Source organism: Puccinia triticina, chromosome 11A (assembly GCF_026914185.1).
Source record: "Puccinia triticina chromosome 11A, complete sequence".
In the NCBI taxonomy this organism is placed as follows: domain Eukaryota; kingdom Fungi; phylum Basidiomycota; class Pucciniomycetes; order Pucciniales; family Pucciniaceae; genus Puccinia; species Puccinia triticina.
This window is the reverse complement of record NC_070568.1, coordinates 5,664,459-5,686,638: the sequence shown is the minus strand read 5'-3', so window position 1 is coordinate 5,686,638 and position 22,180 is coordinate 5,664,459. Positions and strand designations below refer to the sequence as shown.

At 48.8% G+C, this 22,180-nt stretch overlaps 2 protein-coding genes across 2 annotated transcripts; both read right to left on the bottom strand.

The window, feature by feature from the left end:
* Nucleotides 1-5,220: 5,220 nt before the first annotated feature.
* Nucleotides 5,221-7,464, bottom strand: PtA15_11A548 (uncharacterized protein; the record flags this gene model as incomplete). The annotated part of the gene is made up of 1 exon (XM_053161467.1): nt 5,221-7,464. The coding sequence occupies one exon, from the start codon at nt 7,462-7,464 to the stop codon at nt 5,221-5,223; it is 2,244 nt and encodes a 747-aa protein (XP_053025411.1).
* Nucleotides 7,465-11,600: 4,136 nt separating this feature from the next.
* Nucleotides 11,601-13,847, bottom strand: PtA15_11A547 (uncharacterized protein; the record flags this gene model as incomplete). The annotated part of the gene is made up of 9 exons (XM_053161466.1): nt 11,601-11,902; nt 11,991-12,035; nt 12,101-12,292; nt 12,407-12,427; nt 12,601-12,636; nt 12,904-13,011; nt 13,123-13,143; nt 13,311-13,346; nt 13,610-13,847. 9 exons carry the CDS (start codon nt 13,845-13,847, stop codon nt 11,601-11,603), a joined length of 999 nt encoding a protein of 332 aa, XP_053025410.1.
* Nucleotides 13,848-22,180: the final 8,333 nt, after the last annotated feature.

Here is a 22,180-nt window from a genome sequence, read left to right as displayed (position 1 = left end):
GCCAGTAAAAATTGGAAATCAAAGGGAGTTTCCCATTAGCTGCATCCTACAGGTCCAACTGTGAAGTAGGCCAGAAATTTCACAAGATCCTGTTCAACCATTTCCACCCTGAAGTTTGCCCAACTTTGAGGGTCAAATTCATTCCCGAGTTGTAATTGCCATCAAGAGGAGTTGAAAATCCCATCAATGACTTGTATAAATCAGCCATCATAAGCAGGTTGCCTCTAATTAACCAGCGCTCTGTACCATCCATGAGGAGAAATTCACACTTCCTTCATTGGCTTGGTTGTAGCAGCTATTGAAGGGAGTACACACTCCCTTCAAAGGCTGGTACAGCTCTGCCATTATACAGAGTGCACACTCCTCTTGATGGCAGGTTTGTGTTGGCCATTGAGGAGACACTCCCTCAAATGGCCAGTACAACCCTGGCATCAAAACTCTGTCAAATGAGGTTGGTAAAATTTATAACTTAAGGTACAATCCTGGATAAGTTAGCCAGTCAGGTCTGTTGAGGATTAAATGTTAAACTTTGGAGCCCAGGGGATCATGTGTTTCCAGTGGTCAGGCAATTTGAAAAATTGATGCTAATTACATCACATTTGAACAATGTTTGGCCTGAACACAATTTCTGCAACACACCAGGCAGGTAAGAGATGATTATGGTGTCTTCCACCTCCTCCCACTTCAGGTCTATCTGACAGAGAAGTTGGATTGTACCACCCTGAAATGATAACCAGGAGGTGCATACATCTTGAGGCCCCCTTGTGGCTTGATCAGTTGAGCCTGCCTGGTCACAGTGAAGTTGACCAAGATTGGCCTCTTCTGATGGACACATGAATTTCAGGATCCTCAGCTGGAAAAACCATGGAATGTGTTCCAGGTTGAGTCAAGCTGGAGTTGAGCATTGGGTGAGGTGAAGTTATGGAATTTGCCATGAGGTTAGGATGAAAATGATATCAGCCTGAGTTGAGCATAACATCACTATTGACACAAGATTAAGTTGTGTATGTGGCACACATGTTGCATGCTTGATACCCGCCAGCGTTGCTGAAGGAAGTTACGGTGTGGCTCTCTCTAGAGAGTGCCACACTTCCTCCCCTGGTGTAAAGATGATCAATTTCAACGGCAGCATCATTGCACATATTTACATATACAAAGCCTTTGCTAGAGTGGAAGAGAGCACGGTAGACCTCAAAGTAGATTATGGCAGAAGGGAAGTCTTCCAGATCTGCAGCCTGCAATGCAGATTTTTGCGGGGAAATCCACTCCCAGGGGCCAGAAGCTGCAGATCTGACTCAGATATAGTAGGATATTTTTTGTATGTAACTGGTTCCGTCACCGTGATCACTGTTGCCAGAGGACACCTTTGAAAAGACGTCCTCGTCTGTGAGTCTCCATTGACTATGATCTCGGGGAAACTTTTTGCCGCGCCACAGGAGGTGGACATATTATATTAACATACATATGTATCCGGGGGATGTCTCCACATGCATCCTCGGGACAACCCTTTAGCCCTAGACAACTGGTTACTGCGCCGTGTTTTGCCGGAGGCAGGCATGCTCCTCGCCGAAGTTTACAGCGGCGGACACGCCCAGATTGCGACCTCAAATTGACCAGGCGTATTCGGGTCATGCCCCTCGGCGTCTTCTACTGAGATCGCGTAAGTACAAGAGGCTTTCAAATTCAAGAGGCACAGATTAGTGCTTGGCGTGGCAAGTTGTATGTGAGTTGTTTTGTACGCTGTACCTATTGTAGGCCCCTTTATAGGACACGTAAAGACCTGTAAAGACCCACCCTAGAGTCTGGACACCGGTGAGTTTGGAAGCATCATGGCGAGATGGCAAACTTCTCGAATGCCCATGTAGAGTAAATATCTCTGTACAACACCTCATTAGTGCTCGGCAGGATGGGAGTCAATGCACGCCACCGATGGCGCACGCGTGGAGGCAGTCCGTTTATGCAGATGTTGGTTTGGCCCTGAGTCTGTCTTCAGTATTTTCGAGGATACGTTTAGTTTCAGGAGGGATGCCAAATGGTATAAATAAGAAGGGTTATTGCCCATACTCCGGGCCCACTCACCCAGTAACCCGCTGATCATCCCACTCCAGTCGACACTTGACATTCCCAACCAATCAACCTTTACGCTATCAACCCCCAAGATGAACGTCTTATCCACCGTTGTCTTGTTGGCTGTGGTTTGCAACTTCGCAACTGCTTTCACTTGCCCCAAGGGTGAGGAGGGCATTTGCATTGTGGAACCCGTGCCTTTTCCAGGCGATCCAAGTGAGTGCCTTTCTCTCTTCCTTATCGATCGATGGAGCAGTGCGCCGATTGTACCTTTGCCACTGCTTCCCTTACCCAAAATCCTGACGAACCTGATGCCGCTTGTCGAAACCAAGAGCAAGAAAAATATTGTGAGTGATGTTCCTCAATTCATCTTTATCCATGGAGCGCATCAGATCGGTTAACCAGACGAATGTTCTTCTTCTTTCTCCGAATTCGAATGGGACCTCGAAGACACTGTCTCTCCGTTCAACAATGGAGGTTTTGGATGTTCTGTGGGTATGGGGAGGGGCAAGTGTTGTCCACATGGAACAACTAAAGGATTAAAAGTAGTCAGTAGTATTTATCAGACTAGTGGCATCTGATCATTCCCGTGATTGATATGGATTTCCTATGAATATTATGTAGAATGATCCCGTACCGGATTCACCACTACGGGGCAAGTGTCATGACGCCAAATAGGTCTTCCTAACCTTATGGAGAGCCTACACCAGTGAGATGGCATCTCATTCTTGTGCTCTTGTACTCTGTCTCACAGGGTCTGACAAATCTCAATTTTTCCGTCAGTTCTGTTCAGCTCATCGGCCAATACCAACAGGATCGGACCTGTCAACCCCGAGTAGCGTTCTGTCCCGTTTTCCGGCTCTCCTTATCTTTATCTAGCTCCGTAACTTCTCCTTTCTTTAATGGTGATCTCTGTTGGATGAACGGCGAATGCTTTCATTGGTGGTTCAGATCGACTTATAGGATCATTACAAGTAGAAATAAACTAGAAATGCCCAAGTGCTTGTCTTCTGATAAGTTTAAGAACCGCGTGTTAGCATGGTCTTGAATCATAAAAAAAGTAGGATGAGTCTCTTCGAGACTGATTCGCCCGAGTTATGAGAGAAAGACTGGCATACCACTTGATGCCTTTCGAGAAGGACGTTGTAACTTGTCAAGCCAGACGTTGTAGGCATATCGAGCAAGCAGTCTGGCGTGAGTATGTGACCCATAAACCCCACGTTTCTCCCGCTCAACATGGTTCAGTCTTGTCTGGTGGGGCTGGAGCTCTTTCTTCTGGCCTCGATGATCAACTAAATTCGAGGACAAGCCAGCATAGCTTTGTCCTTTCCATCTGCCTCTCAACTCTTACCCAGCTACTACACACTCGACTCGACACAAGCCATTTGCCTCGGACTCCGGGGGGCCTGTTGATGATGTTAATCCTTCGACTGAGCTCCGGCTGATTTGCTTGCAAAGAGCTCCCTGGACCTGCTTGCCGAATGTTTCGCCAATCCCCAGGGATCCGAGTGACATTCGTGGTCCTACTAGGATCCAAAGGCAAAGGAGTTTTACCGGGTGATGAGAAGGAGTCGAATTCGCCGAAGACATCTTGCTTACTCGACAGGTCTGTGGCGGCTTGGAAACATTGTCTCTTCAGGCTACAAAGTTAGTAGCGATGTATCATTTTCCTGCCCTCATCATGTTCAGCGTTCTGGCCGGAGACCCGTCTCGATCGTGGAAAAGAAAGGGGGCAAAGCGCGTGCTCTTGGACCGATGAGGGGTTGCGGTCAAGTATCGCAGAAGAAAATCAGATACATAACCTGGCGACATTCGCCGGGCGAAAAGATAACAGTGATTGACCTCGACAAAGTGCTTGACGGACTCCTCCCCGGGACCCCGATCACTGACGCGACACCCACAATGAACCAAAGGCGCGGATTGGTGGCGCGGCAAAGAGTGTGTTTGATCGGCCAGAAAGCGTGCCATTTCGCGACGACTTCTGTAGCCGTTAGCGAAGCATATGGCCAGCCCACTGCCACTACTGTGTGGTGGGGACAGCGCCAGACACCGACGGAAGTGGCGAGGCGAAAGCGATTGGCTCCAGTCGACTTCTCAGACCAACCAGGCGCCCTTCAAAATGCTCATGGTCCAGCGCGCCAGGCCACTTGCTCCATACATGGACTCCCAACAAGATGCTCTGATTGGTGAAGGATGGAAGGACGGCAGATGATCGTGATGGCTGCCCCTGAACCCACACGATGTCCCTGACGCGCAAGCCGTCCGGCGCACACATATTCAAGTACGACACACTATAAACACCGGGCATCCACATTCCATCGGCCACAGATCCGGGCCCGAAACCGTCCAACCGATCTGCCGAAAGATATGTGTTCCTGGAAGGAGGGCCAAGACGATGGAAGAGGAGGAGAGAGGGGGGCGGGGCGGGGAGGGCTATACACGGAAGACGAAGACGTCCAGGCAGGTATCCTGGTCCACACACACACACACACTAACTACATAAATACACACACATATGTACTATATTGACTGATGAATGTATAAAGAATAACAAACTCGAGAGGACATGAAGCAAGATGGAAAGCGGGTCGGGACTAGGGCGGGGTCACGTCGGTCGGTCAGAGCGTCTGTGGGGCCCCGATCGTCGGCACAAACAGGATGGAAAAGTGGTGGGTTTGTATGGGGGGTGAATTGTCCGTGATGGTGGCGCATATGTGCGGGGCCCGGTTGCGGGTCTTTGTGTGATCTTAGTTGATCAACATGATATGATATGTGATATGATATATGAACGACCAAAAAAAGGAACACGAGATGTTTTTTTGTTCTTTGTAGATATGTATATTATCTGTCTTGTATATGTGGATCCGGATTACGTATATATTTGTATGTATGCAGTTCTCTTCCGAAAAGAAAGAATATCAAGAGTCGAAATAGGGTTTCCCTGGTTTGATAACAACGGGGGAGGACTCCGTCCAGGAAAGAAAGAAAAAATCAATCGACTTGAAAAAGAAACCCACCCGAGCAGAGTTATAAAGAAAGGGGTTAGTAAAAAAGAGCAAGAGCACGAGAAAACTTTCAGTATACCCAGTCTTTTCCATTCTCCACCTGTTTGTTTTTGCAAGCCGAGCAAGGAGGAAGAAAGAGAAGGCAGAACTAACGGTCTTCGATTTCCGGCTGATCGGCGGCATTTCGATGCTGGTGGTGGTGGTGATGATGGTTGTGGTCAGGCAAGATGCGAAAGGCGTTATCAGGGAGGGGATGTTGGAGGCGATGGTGCTGATTGAGCAGTCTGGGATGCAGGAGCTGAGGGGGAGGGATGGGGAGGGTGGGCGGGATGAGGGGGGAGTCGGGGAGGTCGAGCGGGTCGTCGGGCGGGTCGGTTTTCCCGTCGGAGCGGCCGAAGTCGAGCACTACGTATTCGCTCTCCGTGCCCCGTTGGACGGCTACCACACAGAAGCGCTCGTCCATCGAGACTTGCCATACCGCAGAGAAGCCCGAGAGCAGGTCGCCCACCAGCACCCCGTTCTCCCCGTTCCAGAGCTTCAACGTCCCGTCCGCACCCGACACGACTCGGAACTCGTCGTGCGTGAAACAGGTGATCGCGCCGAGATGGCCCTTCAGCTCGTACCGACACGCCCCCGTCGACGGGTCCCATACACGGAGAGTGGCGTCCGCCGCCGCGGATACCAGTCGGCGCGGACTCAGCCCTAGGAGGCCTACTAGGGAGCTGTGTTCGCCGAGGATCCGGATGGTCGTGCCCGTGGAAAGGTCCCACAGACGGACGGTGTTGTCCATCGATCCTGATGCACATCGGCCCCGGGAGCCGTCGAGGACGACCGAGTAGATCTTCTGCGTGTGCCCCTTCATCACCTGGGTGCATTTCCCCGTCATGATGTCCCAGGCCCGGACCGTGCAGTCGTACGAGCCCGAGACCATCGTCCGTCCTTTGGCCGCCAACGCCCGCACCGCATGGGAGTGGCCGCGTAGGAAGTGGAGATGGAACCGGTTGGCCGAGCTCGGCTCGGAGGTCGAGGCCCCGATGTCGTCCGGAGAGCCCGGGGTGGGACAGGGCGCATAGTCCTCGTCGGTCTCTGAGGGCAGCTTCCATACTCTGAGGGTGTAGTCGCGCGAGCCGGTGACGATCACCGGATAGGCCGGCTCCCAGACCGCCCCTGCGCCCGTCTTGCCGTTCACATTGACCGGCTCGACGATCTGCAGACACCGGACGGTGGAGGTGTGGCCATGGAACACGTGCGTGTTCCGCCCCGTCCGCATGTCCCACACCCGCACCGTCCGGTCCGTGCTCCCGGTCACCAAGGTGTCCCCGACGTACTGCAAGGCCCACACGCCGCCCTGGTGGCCCAGGAAGGTCTGGAGTCGTCGGCCGGTGCGGAGGTCGTAGGAATGCACGACGTTGTCGTCCGAGGCCGCCACCATCTTGGACCAGTCGAATTGGATGCAGGTTACGACGGTCAATGCGTGTCCTTGGAAGGTGATCCGACGCGGCTCCTTCTTCATCCAGTTCCGCCGAGTCAGGAACCGTCTCCGATAGAGCAGCTTGAATGGATCGTTCCCGGATAGCTGCTGGTTGTGGCTGATGTGGCTGTGCTCGGAGCGGGACTCGCTATCCGCAGGGTCGTGGTAGCTTGAGTTGCTGGGTGTTTGGCTCTGATGACGGGATGGGTGGTGGGAGGGTTGTCTGGAGGAGGAAGCTGCGGGTTGGTCGGTCGATGGGGAGTAAGCAGAGTTGTGGTGGTGGTGGTGGTGGTGGTGGTAGTATGGGTCTGAGCTTGCTGGTTGCTTGTTCCAGACGCCGGCCTTCCAGAGTCTTGCGAACCGGCTGATCTCGCAGTGGCTGGCGCCGCGTTCGACGAGCGCGCATTCCTCGGCGTCGATCTCCTCGCTCCCGTCGCCGATCCAGAGGTTCTCGGCCTTGAGGCGGTGCTTCCAGATCGAGCGACTGTTGTGGATGAGGTTGAACCAGGTCCTGCTGACGGCGGAGGCCTTGCAGAGCGTGGTGCCATCGAGCTTGCTGAGGATCAGGATGGCGATCTCTGGGGGCAGGTCGCAGATGAAGTCGCGCTTGAGGGCTGGGCCGATCATCTGCTGGACGAATTGGAGGACGGGCAGGCGGGAGGACTTGAGCAGGTTGAAGAGGGTGTACTGCTGCAGCGCGGTCGGCAGTTTTGCGAATTCGGTGGTCAGGTTGGGCAGGGAGAGGGTGGTTGCCAGTTCGAGATGGGCGTCGGCTGCCTGGAGTGGATGGAGTTGTTGTTCGGATGGGTGGGGTAGCATGTGATCGGGCAGGGTGTGTGCGGCTGTTGGGAGTGGATGGATGGATGGGTTGAGCAGGCAGCTGGCTGTTTGTTTGGCAGGAGAGCAGCTTACGGGGGTCATAGAATGCATGGTTGTGTTCGAGCTTCGGGCGTTTCGATCGGGTGGGGCTGGTTGCTGCGGGTGCTGTGGGCTGGGGGCTGGTTGTTGTTCGTTTGCGGGATGAGTTGTTGTTGTTGTTGTTGGTGGTTGTGGTGGTTGTGGTTGTTGTGGTTGTGGTTGGCTGGTGGCTGCTGGGGATGACTGAGCCGGGTGAGAGTGTGGGGTTGAACTTGGCGAATGCGCCGTTTCCGAAGACGATGGGCAGTCCGCGTTCGGTCCAGTCTGGTGGGATGGGTGCGTGTGCGAGTGGATAGTGTTCTGTGGATGGTTCTTCGTGGGGCTGTTGTTGTTGTTGTTGTTGGGGGATGAGCAGTGGCTGGAAGTTGATGGTTGTTGTTGTTGTGGTGGTGATGACCGTTTTCTGTGTGGCTGGGGGGAAGTGGAATGCTGGCGGCATCGTCGTCGTCGTCGTCGTTCCCGCTGGACTTGCTCCCACTCGAAAATGTGTAAATACTATACGATCCCAGCTTAGCTAAGCCGCTCCGAGGGGGCGCGACGAGCTCAGCACATCACATGACGTCACCCATCCATCCAACCTGCGCAGCACAAATCAACTACATACAAGAAGAACAAACTTCCGAGCTGAACCCACGCCCGACTCCCCTAGTGGACCATGGGCAAAAATTCCCTCCTGGGCTCGCGGCCCGCCAGGGAGTTAACTGATCTAAGTCCCGGAGGTGGAGGCGCGAACTTCGAAGCGCCTGCCCCGGAAGGACTTGTGCGGATCGGTGATTCAGAACTGAGAGCAAAGGCACCAATTTTGACAAATGTTCCTACAGCTCCTTCACCTCCAAGGATTCCAACAACTTTTTGGGATCAGATGAAATATCAACATTGTGTCAGCTAATTTTTGAGGCATTAATACATATCATCATAGCTAGCACTCCTGCCTTGCTCACAATGACCCATCAGAGATGGTGGATGGCAAAAGCCAACCCAGAGATCCTTAAAACAGCATTTTTCCATATACTTGCCTTGAGGAAAAAAATTGTCAGGCTGGAACAAAGCACTCTGAGGCTTCTTTGAGTCAGTCAATTAACACTGCCAGCATATTTGGCTGGGATGAAGTCATCCCAGTTTAACTTGGATAACCTTAACCCAGCTAATTATGCTGGCAGTGTGCAATTTCAAGCTGGCTGGCACTGCTCCCTGTCTTGTCATTCATCAAGACATCAAGCAACCTTGCTTTGTCTTTGTTCACGTTGACAATATGGTGATTTTCGACCTGGACGTGCAATTCTTCAAAGATCAGAGCACCTCCCGCTTTGAGATGGAGGACCTTGGCAACAACAGTGGGCTGCTACGCTAAACTACGCTATTTTAGCCCTAACATTTAGCGTAGCGGCAAAAAGCGCTGGCCTTTTTTGAATAGTGTTAGCGCGGTGCTAGCGCCGCTACGCTGCGCTAACAGCACGCCTATTTTTGTTTAGCGTTAGCGCTAAACTACAGCCGCTACGCTGCGCTACATTGCGCTAAGGCGCTTTTAGAGGAAAAACGGCCTTTTTTGCCTCAAAAAGCGCTGTAGTGCAGCGTAGCGAACGCTATTTTGCGCCCTGCGTGCTTAGCGTTAGTGCCATTGCGCAAATCTGCGCTAACGCTACGCTAAAAGCTAAAATATCTTTGCACCCTGCGCGTGTAGCGTTAGCGCAGATGCGCGCAAGTGCGCTAACACTACGCTAAAAAATAGCGCATTTGCGCTGCGCTACGCTACGCTAACAGCTTTGTTAGCGTAGCTAACCCACTGTTGTTGGCAACAACTGCAAGTGGGTTCTAGGGATGCACGTGATGTGGGACCTCAAGAATAAGACCATCTAACTATGCCAGGATCAATACATCTTGGAAGTCCTAGAGGAGTTTGGGATGTCCAACTGCAGAACAATCACCACTCCTCTCCCGCTCAACCTGTTGACCTGTCCCATTGATGGGTCGCCCATCTCCCCTGGATTCAACTGCTGGCAAGCCTTTGGACTACTCAACTATCTGGTTCAATGTACCCGCCCGGATCCAGCTTTTGCCTGCAGTTTCCTCTCACAGTTCCTCAATTCTCCCACAAAAACTACTTCCTCCACATTCTTCACTACCTCAAGTACTTGGCTCATCTCCATTTGAACCTCAGCAATGTACCTGGCAAACAACAGCTAGCGAGATATTGCAATTCCAGCCACGAGGAAAAAAATAGTCACTTGATGGCAAGTGACATGATGCAGCTTTGGTTTCTGCTCCAGAGCTACTCCAGCGCTGCTCCAAGTCTGCTCCACCAGCACTTGTAGAGCTTGCAGGACTGCACCAGAGCACTCAATGTGGCACAGTCAGCTGATCCTAATTTTTTCCCAGGAACAGCTGATGCTCATCATAAGCTGAGCAGTAGGCATTGACTGAGCCTGGGCCAAAGCTGAGCATTGGCTGAGCCTGGGCCACAGCTGAGCATTGGATATTCCAAGCCTGAAACAAATCCAAGTGTCAGCTGGACCAAGAATATTCCAAATCTGAGCATCAGCTTAGCCAACAATGGTCCAAAGCTGAGCATCATCTTGGAAAAGGCTTGTGCAGAGCTTAGGATCAGCTGGGACAATACTGTTCCAAAGATTAACACCAGCTGGGCCAAAACTTTTCAAAAGCTGAGCATCAGCTGAGCCAATGCTGGTACAAAGGTGAGCATTGGCTGAGCCAAGGCTGTTCTAAAGCTGAGTATCAGATGTTTTGAGACTATTCAAAAGATTAATATCTGAGCCAAGGCTGTTCCACAGCTGAGCATCAGCTGAGCCAAGGCTGGTCCACAGCTGAGCATCAGCTGAGCCAAGGCTGGTCCACAGCTGAGCATTGTCTTAGCCAAGGTTGGTCCACAGCTGAGCATCAGCTGAGCCAAGGCTGGTCCACAGATGAGCATAAGCTGTTACAGGAGTGGTCAGACTCAGAATCTGAGCATTGGCTGGGCCAAGATTTATCCAAAGCTGAAAATCAGCTGAGCCAATACTGGTCCAAATCTGAGCATTGACTGGGCCAATGATAGTCCTAATCTGAGTCTAAGCTGAGCCATGACTGGAATAAAGCTGAAAATAAGCTGGGCCAGGACTGGTTCTGATCTGGGCAACAAAGCTGAGCATGAGCTGGGCACCAAAGCTGAGCATAAGCTGGGAGCTAAAGCTGAGCATCAGCTGACCAGAAATGGGGATCAGTGGTGCCCAGCAAAAACTGAGGATCTCCTGTGGAAATTCTTAAACTGGTTAGATGGTGGGTAGATGGTGGGTAGATGATGGGTAGATGGTGGGTAGATGGTGGGTAGCCCGCTGGAGCTGGCATGATGTCACTTGTCATCAAGTGACTATTTTTTTTTCCTGGTGAGCTATGCCAATGGTATCAATGCCTCATCCCTCCGGCCAGGAAGTCTGGTCATGCTCTACAGCCCTGTAGGCTAGCACTGTTCAAAACAGGAAGACAGCACTCAGCTGGTTGAAAATGGACCAGCCCTGTTGACTACAAAGGCAGAATATCTGGCCTGCTCTGAAATAGGACAAGATCTTTGCTGGGCTGAAATTGAGGATGGTTTGCAGTGCTTGGTCTGAGATGGTTCTTTTTTGTTGGATGGTGTGGCTGTTTGGAACAGAGGAGTTTGCTTTAGGCTTAGTCCATCTGTCTGAGGGCAATGCATGTGCTTTAGGAGCAGTCAATGACCTGTCTGATTTTAGGTTTAGAACTGTGCCTCCTTTTCTTCTTGTACGCCGGTTCAAAGCCTGATTCCTCACAAATTTTTGCTACTGCACAAAGTAAGTCTATATTTGATACCCCCTATTAACCCCCAAAAGAAAAAGGAGATACAAATCTCTGATTATTTAATCTTACTGATTGATTGAATTTTTGAACACATAATATGGATAGTCAATTCATGGATAACATGTCTGCCCACTGCTACTAGTTCTGAAGAGGACAAGAAAAATGGTTCTTAATGTGCTTTTGTGGGTGTTTGCTTGTTGTGGGGAGTTGACAGGTTTTGATTGTGGTGAGCAGTCATTGTGTTGTTTGATGATGAAAGTTGGATTAATAAGTAAAATCCGGGTGCGCATGCAGTTGTACGGTTGTTCTAGGCAGACTTGGGCGGTTCAAAAAACTGGGTATTCTGAATGTGCGTACTGGAAATTTTTTTCGTCGTGCGGTTGGAGATGCTGCCGAAGCTTCCAAAAATATCTGCGAACAGACGGCTCGTCCCGATGGTCCTTGAACAAATGAAAAAAGACAGCCAGGACTGCCACCCTCTCATGATCCGATCCAATAAGGAAGTTCCCAGTTAGGGTCTCGAGAGCCTCGTTGCTTATGAATGTGAATGGGGCCCTGGAGTATGGTCCCAATGCGTGGTTAATCTGAGAATTTTCAGTGATGATTTTCCGAAACGCTTTCAGATCATCTGGGCAGTGAGATTTCAATTATGGCCGGAAGTCAACATCAATGGGTTTGGGTGTGGTTCAGTGTTAAACAGAACCTATTCTACAAACCTGCCTCTGTTTCCAGATTAAGCCATTTGAACGGATAGTTGAGTTCTAAACGGGGAAAGATGGGTCGGTGAAAAAGCTATCATGAATGTGAGGTCAATGGTTAAACAAACCGTTTTCCCATCTTTTCTGACCGCGGAGAAGTGTTGATTCGGATTCAACACTAGTCCCTCCGCTGAAGTTGTTCACCCCTCCTCTGAGATCTTGGCAAAGTCCCCCCTTAGTTCCCGCTGCTGGGTTGGCCGTGGAGGAAGCCTCTGCTGACCCCGAGGAACTGGCAGCCGCCTTGACTTCGAAAGCGTTGGCTGCCTCGGAAATATTGGTTACAACCAAGTATAAATTATTAGCTTCAAGTATAACGTGGACTAGGATTGAATTGATCAACAGCTCTGATATGAATACTGGAAGAGTTCACTTACATCCGGCATTCCTCTCAGCGACTATCGGAGGACATGATACAAATGGGCCAGCAAGAAAAATTGAACGAAAGAGAATTGGGGGGAGTCGGGTGGTGGAGAAAGTGCAAAAAAATCAGATAATCAGGAATCATTTTCCTACCCTCAAATTGCAATCACTCGCATGTTTATATTAGAAGATAAAGATCAGAACTCACGCGTGCTCGCATCTGCACCTTCCAAATTTTCTAATCCTGGACAGAGAGACATCAAGGAAAGCAATGAGAATCAGTAGGGTTCTTGGTATCCATGAATTCTGGATTGTAGGGAAATGGTGAACAATTTCATGGCCTCCTCAAGTACTGTCCTGGATATCCGCCTTGTAGATAAAATTCTTGTATCAGTTTCTTGTCATGTGGGACAATCAAGACATAGTTATCCAGGTTTTGCAATGCCAAGAGAAACAAGGGGGGCGCGGGGATGTTTATGAGTAGGTGTGGCTTGAGAGTGGGTCATTTTACCTTTCAACTTGTGGTACTTGCGTCGACTCAGAAGACCCAGCATATTTCCCAAGGGAGCGCATCCTTGCCAAATGGATCTGGCAGCCGACTTGGATTTGAAGGCGCTGGCTGCGCGGCAATTTGGGTGGTAACGAGGTGTAAATTAGTAGCTTCGAGGAGAATGTCGACTAGGATTGGACTGAGTTGCTCTGATATGTATGCTGGAAGGAGTTCACTTACATCCGGCCTGACCCTCAGCGACTGTCGGGGAACATGTGACACACGGGCCAGCAAGAAAAATTTGACGAAAGAGAATTGGGGGGAATCGGGTGGCGGAGAAAGTGCGAAAAAAATCAAATAATTATCGTGAATCATTTTCCTGCCCTCAATCCCTCGCATTTTTTATGAGAAGATGGATCCGAACTCACGCGTGATTGCATCTGCATCTTCCAAATTTTCTAATCCTGGACAGACATCGGGGAAAGCTATGAGAATCAGTAGTGTTCTTGGAAATCTATGATGTCTGAATTGAAGTAAAATGTTGAACAATCCCAAGGCCTACGTGAATATAACTGCCCTGGATATTCGTCTTGTAAAAAAAAAGTGTCAGTTCTCGGCAGCAGGACACTCAAAAAAACCCCTGGTCACCCAGCCTTTGCAATGCGAAGAGGAACAAGGGGGGGGGGGATGTATGAGTGTTGCTAGGAAGTGAGTGGAGTTAACTTACCTTTCCTGTGGCCGTACTTTGGTCGACGCCTCAAACCTCCTTGGTGAGTGAGGAAAAACTCATCCTGGGCTTTCGCCGGTACGGGTGCTGGGAGGGAGGCCTCGGTTGGCAACCTGAAACGGGCAGCGGACTGAAGAGCGCGGCCTTCCTCGGGAGAAATGTTCACTCCCCGTGTGCTTTCTGCCAGTTGGCAGATAGAGGATGAGAGGCATAAGACGATAGATACTGTGAGTCGCATCGTCTGGTGGTAAAGAGTGGTAGGGCACTGATGCCGATCTCCAAGGCATTGTCTTTCTTTGAAGCTAGCTGGCTGTGAGCGCGCTCAACTTCCTTCAGCCCCCATAGGCAGTGGGTACAGCTTGTTTCAAGCTAAATATGTCACCAGAGCTGCAAGAAAAGTTTCTTAGAGTTTCTTGCAACCGGTTCAAAACATTTCAGGTTTTGAAACGGTCCCTGAACGCATTTCAGGTTTAGAAACGGATCTTGGGGACATTTCAGGTTTAGAAGCGGTTCCTGGGAACGTTTCAGGTTTAGAAACAGTTCCTGGGTACAGGGTAAGTTAACATCACAACAGGAGGCTGTGTACCCTAGCCTAACTGTGCAAGCCTCTCAAACAAAGGGGGGGGACCCGCGGTCCCAAAGGGACTCTCCGTAGGACACCCACCAAAAGGCCTCAAACCCTCAGGCCAAAAAGCGGAAATTAGTCCCAAGTCCTGTTGAAACTGCAACCAACGGTGGGTAGTTATTGCTACAGTAACACATAAGGTGCAAACAATAAAGTAACAAATGTTTGCCGTTATTGCTATTGTTACTGGTAGCGGCGCTACGCTATTGATATCGCACCGGGGGAGGGAGATTTTTGAAGGCAGTTAGGAAAGATTCCTGAAAGTTTTGGACTGTTTGGGGGTGTAACAAAAAAGTTATATGGCTGGCGGTCATTTTCCTACTAAGCCCTACGCGCACCCCTTATATCCCATGTTCTGATGACACAATATTGCTAAGAAATTCAGGGGGTGCAATTTATGCATAAATCTCTGTGCTCTCAAATTTTCATGTCTCTAGTACATGGAAAAAAAAGGTATACATATAAAAAACTAGAGGCCAGGGCGGCTTTGCCGCTGCAGATTGAAGGTTCAGTGTATTCACCCTCTGTGCTTGATATCCCTGCCAACATACATAGATCTGCATATCCCTCATAAACCAGCCAGAAATAGCAATCTAGTCATAGTGCACTCAGTGTTGACTTGTCTCATGCCACACATTCAAATGATAAATGTCTCCACTCTTGGGGAACAGCTTCATCAGCCAAGGACTTCACCTATAGATTGTGCTGAAGGTGCCTTGAGGTGTAGAGAAAGCAATGTCATGGAAATAAGAATGTAAACAATTGAGTCCCTGTCAGCCACCAATTTTTGTATATTGAGCAAGCAATGTTATATCACATGAGTCCAAAGGTCACATACCCCATGTTTTCTGTAGCTGAAAGACCCAGAATATGATTTATTTTACATGGAGGCTCTTGTTTTGAATAAAGTATTTTGGGTGCAGTTTGGATAGCATGACATCTCCTAGCATCAAGGATTCCTGGAACAATCATTGGTAGAGAATCTGCCGTTGGACCCGCGGCAGGTACCTGGCACCCGTTGGCAGGTACCTCCAGCACCCGCCTTGCACCCGCGCGCGGGTGCCGGGTGCGGGTATGGGTGCCTGTTTTTTGGGTAAAACGGGTGCGGCACCCGGGTACCGTCCCAGCTCCCCCGGATGCGGCGGGGTTTGGGTCGTCCAGACAACAAGGCTGCTGTAGCCTTGTTGTCCGGGAGGAATCCCTTCCGGGAGACAAGGCTGTTCTAGCCTTGCCGTCTGGAAGGAACCCCTTCCAGGAGACAAGGCTGTTGTAGCCTTGTTGTCCGGAAGGGATCCCTTCAGGGAGACAAAGCTGTTGTAGCCTCGTTGTCCAGAAGGGATCCCTTGCGACGACAAGGCTACAACAGGCTTGTCTCCCAGAAGGGATCCCTTGCGGACGAGGAAGCTGTATCTTGTCTTCTACAAGGGATCACTTGCAAGCAACGAGGCTGTTGAAGCCTCGTCGTCCACGGATCCCTTGTGGACAACAAGACTACAACAGCCTTGTCTCCCGTTGCCGTGGAATCTCTTACAGTTACGGGGCCGCGGCGTGGCATGGCGTGGTGTTTACGTGAGGGGAGCGAGTGTTCTGGCCTGATGGAGAGTGGAGAGCTTAAAAGGAGGCATGTAGCTTGGAGGTGTAGCTGTTTCCCCAGGCAATTGGAGATGCTGCACTTCCAGCTATCCATTGTCCTCAACCCCTCCGCTGTTGCAGGTGCGCAGCCTGAGGGGCAAAGAGCGGCCCCCCACTGGTCAGCAGCCTCTGCTGCAGGCTGGGGGCCTTCACGTCCAACCTTTTTGACCCGCCCGCTTGACGCGGGCTGGAGGTTGAGCCTGGGGGCACAGCACTGCTGATGTTGGAAGGCTAGGTTGAGAATTTAGAGAGCTGCATTTTTTGTGTTTGTTGCGGATTTTGGATTGGTTTTTTGTCCAATGGGGAAACCCATGATTTTTTTTCTCTCATTTTTTGTATCTACAGGAGGAACCCTTGATTTTTTTTGTTGACTCCCAAGAATTAATAAATCGACTCCCAAAAGCCGTTTACGTCGCGCGGACCGCCTCTAGACGTCCGTCCCCGGTCCGCGGGACCAAAGTTTGACCCGCGCGCATTTTGGGAGTCGGAAAATTAATTCTACTCTCCAGAATGGGAGTTGGAATTTTAATTTCACAAAAAATGACCGAAAATAAAGAAAAATTTATACCTCTGCACTGGGGCACCTAAAGCCCCCCAAAATTTTACAGCGGCAATCAAGCACTCTGAATAACACCTGATGAGCTTCACGGCATTGGCACACCCCAGGAAAGGGGTGTGCTACGGTGGGTCTAATTTGGTGGATTTCCTTAGTAGGAAATCCGCCAAAGCCTTAGCTCCAGTGCGCCAAAGCCCCCCAAAACTTTACGGGGGTCATAAAATACTCTGAATGGCACATGGTGAGATTCTTGGCAGTAGGAAACCCCAGGAAAGGGGTGTGCTACTGTGGGTCTAATTTGGCGGATTTCCTACTAAGGAAATCCGCCAAAGCCTTTGCCACAGTGCCCCAAAGTGCACCAAACTTTTGGATCATGAAATAAAATACTCTGTAACCAAATGGTTAGCTGCAGACAGTAACACACCAGCATAAAATAATTTTGAGGCAGCAGGGGCTTTTGGTTATATCTGCTACTAATTGCCTCCACAACAGATAATAGTGCCTCCGCAACAGTTGATAGCGCCTCTGCAAGAGTTAATAGTGCCCCCTCCACAGTTAATGGTCCCTTCGCCACAGTTAATATTGCCTCTGCTGTGGTATGCTTTATGGTTGCCCATCTAGCCCATTTCAAAATTTCTTTTTTTTCTCATATGTACACTCTCAAATCAACCAATACGGCGACACCATTGGATTCTACGGCCAAAAACTACACAGGACACCATGGATAACACACCTTACACCCCTGTGGATCAGAAGATACAACCCCTTCAAGACACCATCAGCCAGTTTCACACACACAAACACCATACTCAGGTCATGTAATCCGTTACATGAACCACACTTACCCAGGACATGTAATCCGTTACATGGCCCACCCTGACAGCTTGTCTACCCTCTACATATACTTTAACTCATCAGCTGCACTCATTTCATTGTGCTATGCACATGTCATGCAGTGTCATGCAGTGTTATGCACACTTGATGCAGGCTTATACAGTCTTATGCAGGTGCATGCAGACTAGTGTAATAGGGGCTGCAGTCTGACAGTTGACAGATGACATCATGCAGGTGGCAAGATAGCAAAAACCCCTCATGCAGCTTGCAGATGACATCAGTTGACAGGCCAGGCCAGCTAAAATATCTCACTTCCTATTTCTCACTAGCTAAATTCCCTCATATGACATCATGACATCATGTGACCTGTCAACCACCAGCCAAAATACCTCATTGTAGTCTTCAGGGCAGCTAAAACCCCTCATTCTCTCGTTCCCCTGGAGCTAAAATGTCTCACTCTTTTCTATTTAAGGAGGCTCTCCTCCCCCCACTTGTAATTTCTCTCAGCAAACTACTTGCACTCAGCTTACCCCATATCAGTACAATACTTGCTCACTCTACAGTATCAGCCCCACTCTATATTGTGGTTTTACACCCTTACATACAAATTACAACCTCATTACAACACTTACACATCAGCTACATCACCATAACCCTCAAGCCACCTTCTCAAAGTAGGCTATCTTTTGATACACCTCCACTATCACCACATAAACCTTCCAATTGTAGATTGGGGGGCTTGTTTTAGTGTCTAGTGACCCAGGAAAGGCAGAGGCAACCTCATTCATCCCTTTCTGAACTCAGCAAAAGGTTCTCAGGAACACTTTTGAGCTTTACACCGCTGCAGTTAATAGTGCCTCCGCCACAGTTAACAGTGCCTCCGCTACAGTTAATAGTGCCTCCGCCACAGTTAATAGTGCCTCCGCCACAGTTAATAGTGCCTCCTCCACAGTTAATAGTGCATCTTCCACAGTTAATAGTGCCTCTTTCAAAGTTAATAGTGTGCCCAGCACAATCAATAGCGCGTCCGCCACAGTTAATAATGCTTCCGCAACATAACTGTGGCAGAGGCACCATTAACTTTGGCGGAGGCACTATTAACTTTGGCAGAGGCACTTTTAACAGTGGCAGAGGCACCATTTGCTGTGGCGGGGGCACTATTAACTCTTGCGGAGGTGCTATCAACTGTTGCGGAGGCACTATTATCTGTTGCGGAGGCAATTAGTAGCAGATATGACCAAAAGCCCCTGCTGCCTCCAAATTATTTTATGCTGGTGTGTTACTGTCTGCAGCTAACCATTTGGTTACAGAGTATTTTATTTCATGATCCAAAAGTTTGGTGCACTTTGGGGCACTGTGGCAAAGGCTTTGGCGGATTTCCTTAGTAGGAAATCCGCCAAATTAGACCCACAGTAGCACACCCCTTTCCTGGGGTTTCCTACTGCCAAGAATCTCACCATGTGCCATTCAGAGGATTTTATGACCCCCGTAAAGTTTTGGGGGGCTTTGGCGCACTGTAGCTAAGGCTTTGGCGGATTTCCTACTAAGGAAATCCACCAAATTAGACCCACCGTAGCACACCCCTTTCCTGGGGTGTGCCAATGCCGTGAAGCTCATCAGGTGTTATTCAGAGTGCTTGATTGCCGCTGTAAAATTTTGGGGGGCTTTAGGTGCCCCAGTGCAGAGGTATAAATTTTTCTTTATTTTCGGTCATTTTTTGTGAAATTAAAATTCCAACTCCCATTCTGGAGAGTAGAATTAATTTTCCGACTCCCAAAATGCGCGCGGGTCAAACTTTGGTCCCGCAGACCGGGGAAGGACGTCCAGAGGCGGTCCGCGCGACGTAAACAAATTTTGGGAGGCGATTAATCAATTCATGGGAGTCTATTTTTCAACTCCCTACAAAAAATTAGCACAACAACTTCCAAAAAAAATATATTTTTGGTTGACAACTCCCAAAAAGGAAATTGTGATGATCATTTTCCCACTAAGCCCTATGCGCACCCCTCACATCTCATGTTCACAACACAACACAACACCATCAACACAACACAACACAACACAACACAACACAACACAACACAACACAACACAACACAACACAACACAACACAACACAACACAACACAACACAACACAACACAACACAACACAACACAACACAACACAACACAACACAACACAACACAACACAACACAACACACCTCTCACTACACACCTCAACTTCACACCTCACCAACTTTGTCACAACACAACACACCTCTCAATACACACCTCAACTTCACACCTCACAACACAACACAACACACCACAACTTTTCAACTTTACACCTCACTACACACAAAAAAACAACACAACTCCCACTACAAACCTCACCAAATTCAACACTACCCATCTCAACTAAATGTTTGCCGTTATTGCTATTGTTACTGGTAGCAGCGCTGCGCTATTTATATTGCACCGGGGGAGGGAGATTTTTGAAGGCAGTTAGGAAAGATTCCTGAACTACTAAGCCCTACGCGCACCCCTTATATCCCATGTTCTGATGACAAACTATTGCTAAGAAATTCAGGGGCAAAAATTTATGCATAAATCTCTGTGCTCTCAAATTTTTATGTCTCCAGTACATGGAACAAAAAAATTATACATATTAAATACAAAAAAAATTAGGCCCCGTTTGGAGCCAATGTAATCCGGGCAATATATGAGTTTTTTTGCCTGACATCCTATGTGACATTGATCAGGTCCGCCAAAACTTGATCAGATGTCACAAAATTCCAGATTATATTGCGCAATTATATTGGCTCCAAACGGGGCCTTAGCACGACAACTGCCAAAAAAAATTGTTTTTTGGTTGAAGACTCCCAAAAATACCGTACCCAAAAAAAAGGGTCTGGTTCAACATTGGGAGGTGGTTGAAATTTGGTCCCGGCGACGTATGGGAGTTGTTTTCCCAAAATATGGGAGTTGTTTTTCCAAGACCCCAAAATTTTTATCATTCATCCCGCTAATTCTGGACGGCCATCCCAACCCTCCTCAATCCAACTGGTTTGTCAAAATTGTCTCCCCACTTCTCCGCCGCCAATGGTTAACAGATAGACACTACCCAAATTATCAGAAATATTGAGCTGCATAGCCCCGCAAAGCCTTCCACCACCTTGTACAGCCGGAAAACCTGCTTCTGATGTGAGTTCCTATTTCTTCTCTCTCATCCATCCGTCCATTTTAATAACTGCGGTTAGTTCCTTTACTTTACAATATCTGCGGGATTTTTGTAAAGTAACTACCCGCCGTTGTTGTTAGCAGTAACGCGCGAACAGCGGCATCACGCGTGACGTAACAGGCCTCTTTTCTTGAGGCCGTTACCAGTAAAGTAACACTTTATCCAGCGGATAACACGTTATTGAGCAATAAAAGGCCAAATTGGCACTATTTTGGCCTTTTATTGCTTGTTATCTCGCCCAATATTTGTTGCTACGCGCTCAGATATAGTAACGGCCATCGCAAAGAAAAAAAATCTTGGTGCAATATTGATATCGCACTGCTGTTACTGGTAACAATAACGATAACGGCCAAAAAATGTTACGTTACTGTAGCAATAACTACCCACCGTTGATTTTAAATCATATATTCCTTGTTGCACAAATCCTTCTTGACTCAACTCTAGCCAAGTCCTGTAACAGTGAGTTTTGCCTTTCTTCTCTCTCATCCCTCCGTCTGAGATAACTCATACATTGTTTGGTTGGATTTAGATAAAGATTGTGATGAATTTAAAAGTTTATGTATCCGATAAACTGAAAAAGAAGAAGAGCAAAAAATTTTTGCACCTAGTTCCCTCTCCACTCAAATTTATTGTAATGGTGCCGGTTGACTCAACGTTCAAACAGTTTCAATATCTAGTAGCGGCCGCGTGTGACTTGTCTGTTCCAAATACAACTATCATTGTTATGGATGCACTTGAGAAGAAAAAATACAAGCTCTCCTGGTATGCCAGAATCCTCCGTCTCAAGGGTTGGTACAAATCGGACAAGATTGCCCTGACCAATCAGGCTTCCCTCAAGAATTGGTTTGACACAATCTCTGCTTTGGCTTGCAAAGGCAAATCCCCAGAGCCTTGTTTGAGTCTCCACATGGTCAATCCAGTCAAGGCTGTCAAAGACGGCAAGCGGGCTGATCTTCTGGACAAACGAGCAAAATACAAACAGTTTATGGATGAGAAACAACCAAATAAGAAGCGCAAAAAGGGAGACAATGAGGACAATGACAGTAGCAATGATCCGGATGATGTCAAAGAGCAAGATGAGGAAGAAATTGACCCGGAGGACTGGAACAACATCAACTTCCAAATGCGTCAAATATTTGATTTTTATCTTCTCAACAAAGATTACAATACCAACATCCCAGTGTTTATCAACCCTGCCAATCACATACCCATAACAGTTGCCGGGTGTCAAGAGTGGGCAAAATTATGAATTCTTGTTTGTTGTAGCTGGCTGACTGAATTTTGTTGTCTGGTCCCCACCGTCTAGCATGATCCAAACATGCCTGGCGTAAACATTGTGTATCCCCCTTGATCTCTTCTTCCTTACCGTGTTCAAGGAGCAAAGAAGCAGAAGGTGGCACCAGAGCCAGCCAATGACAAGAACTCCACTTTGCGTCAACTGCTTATGGACGCCATTTCAACCAATGTATCTCACTCTGTGGCTCCACATCCAGCTCCTACATCTGATGGTGTGGGATATGACCCTTAGGCTCCGGAGGCGCCACTGATCCTTGGCTATTTGGAATTCTTGAGGCTCCGGGAGATTGACGCAGTTCATGAAACACTCCTTGCGAACAACATAATATCCCATAGGTTCTTCCGGCGTGGTTTGTCATAAGCCCGATCCAAAGTGACGGATCTAGGTTTGACTTTAGGTGTGG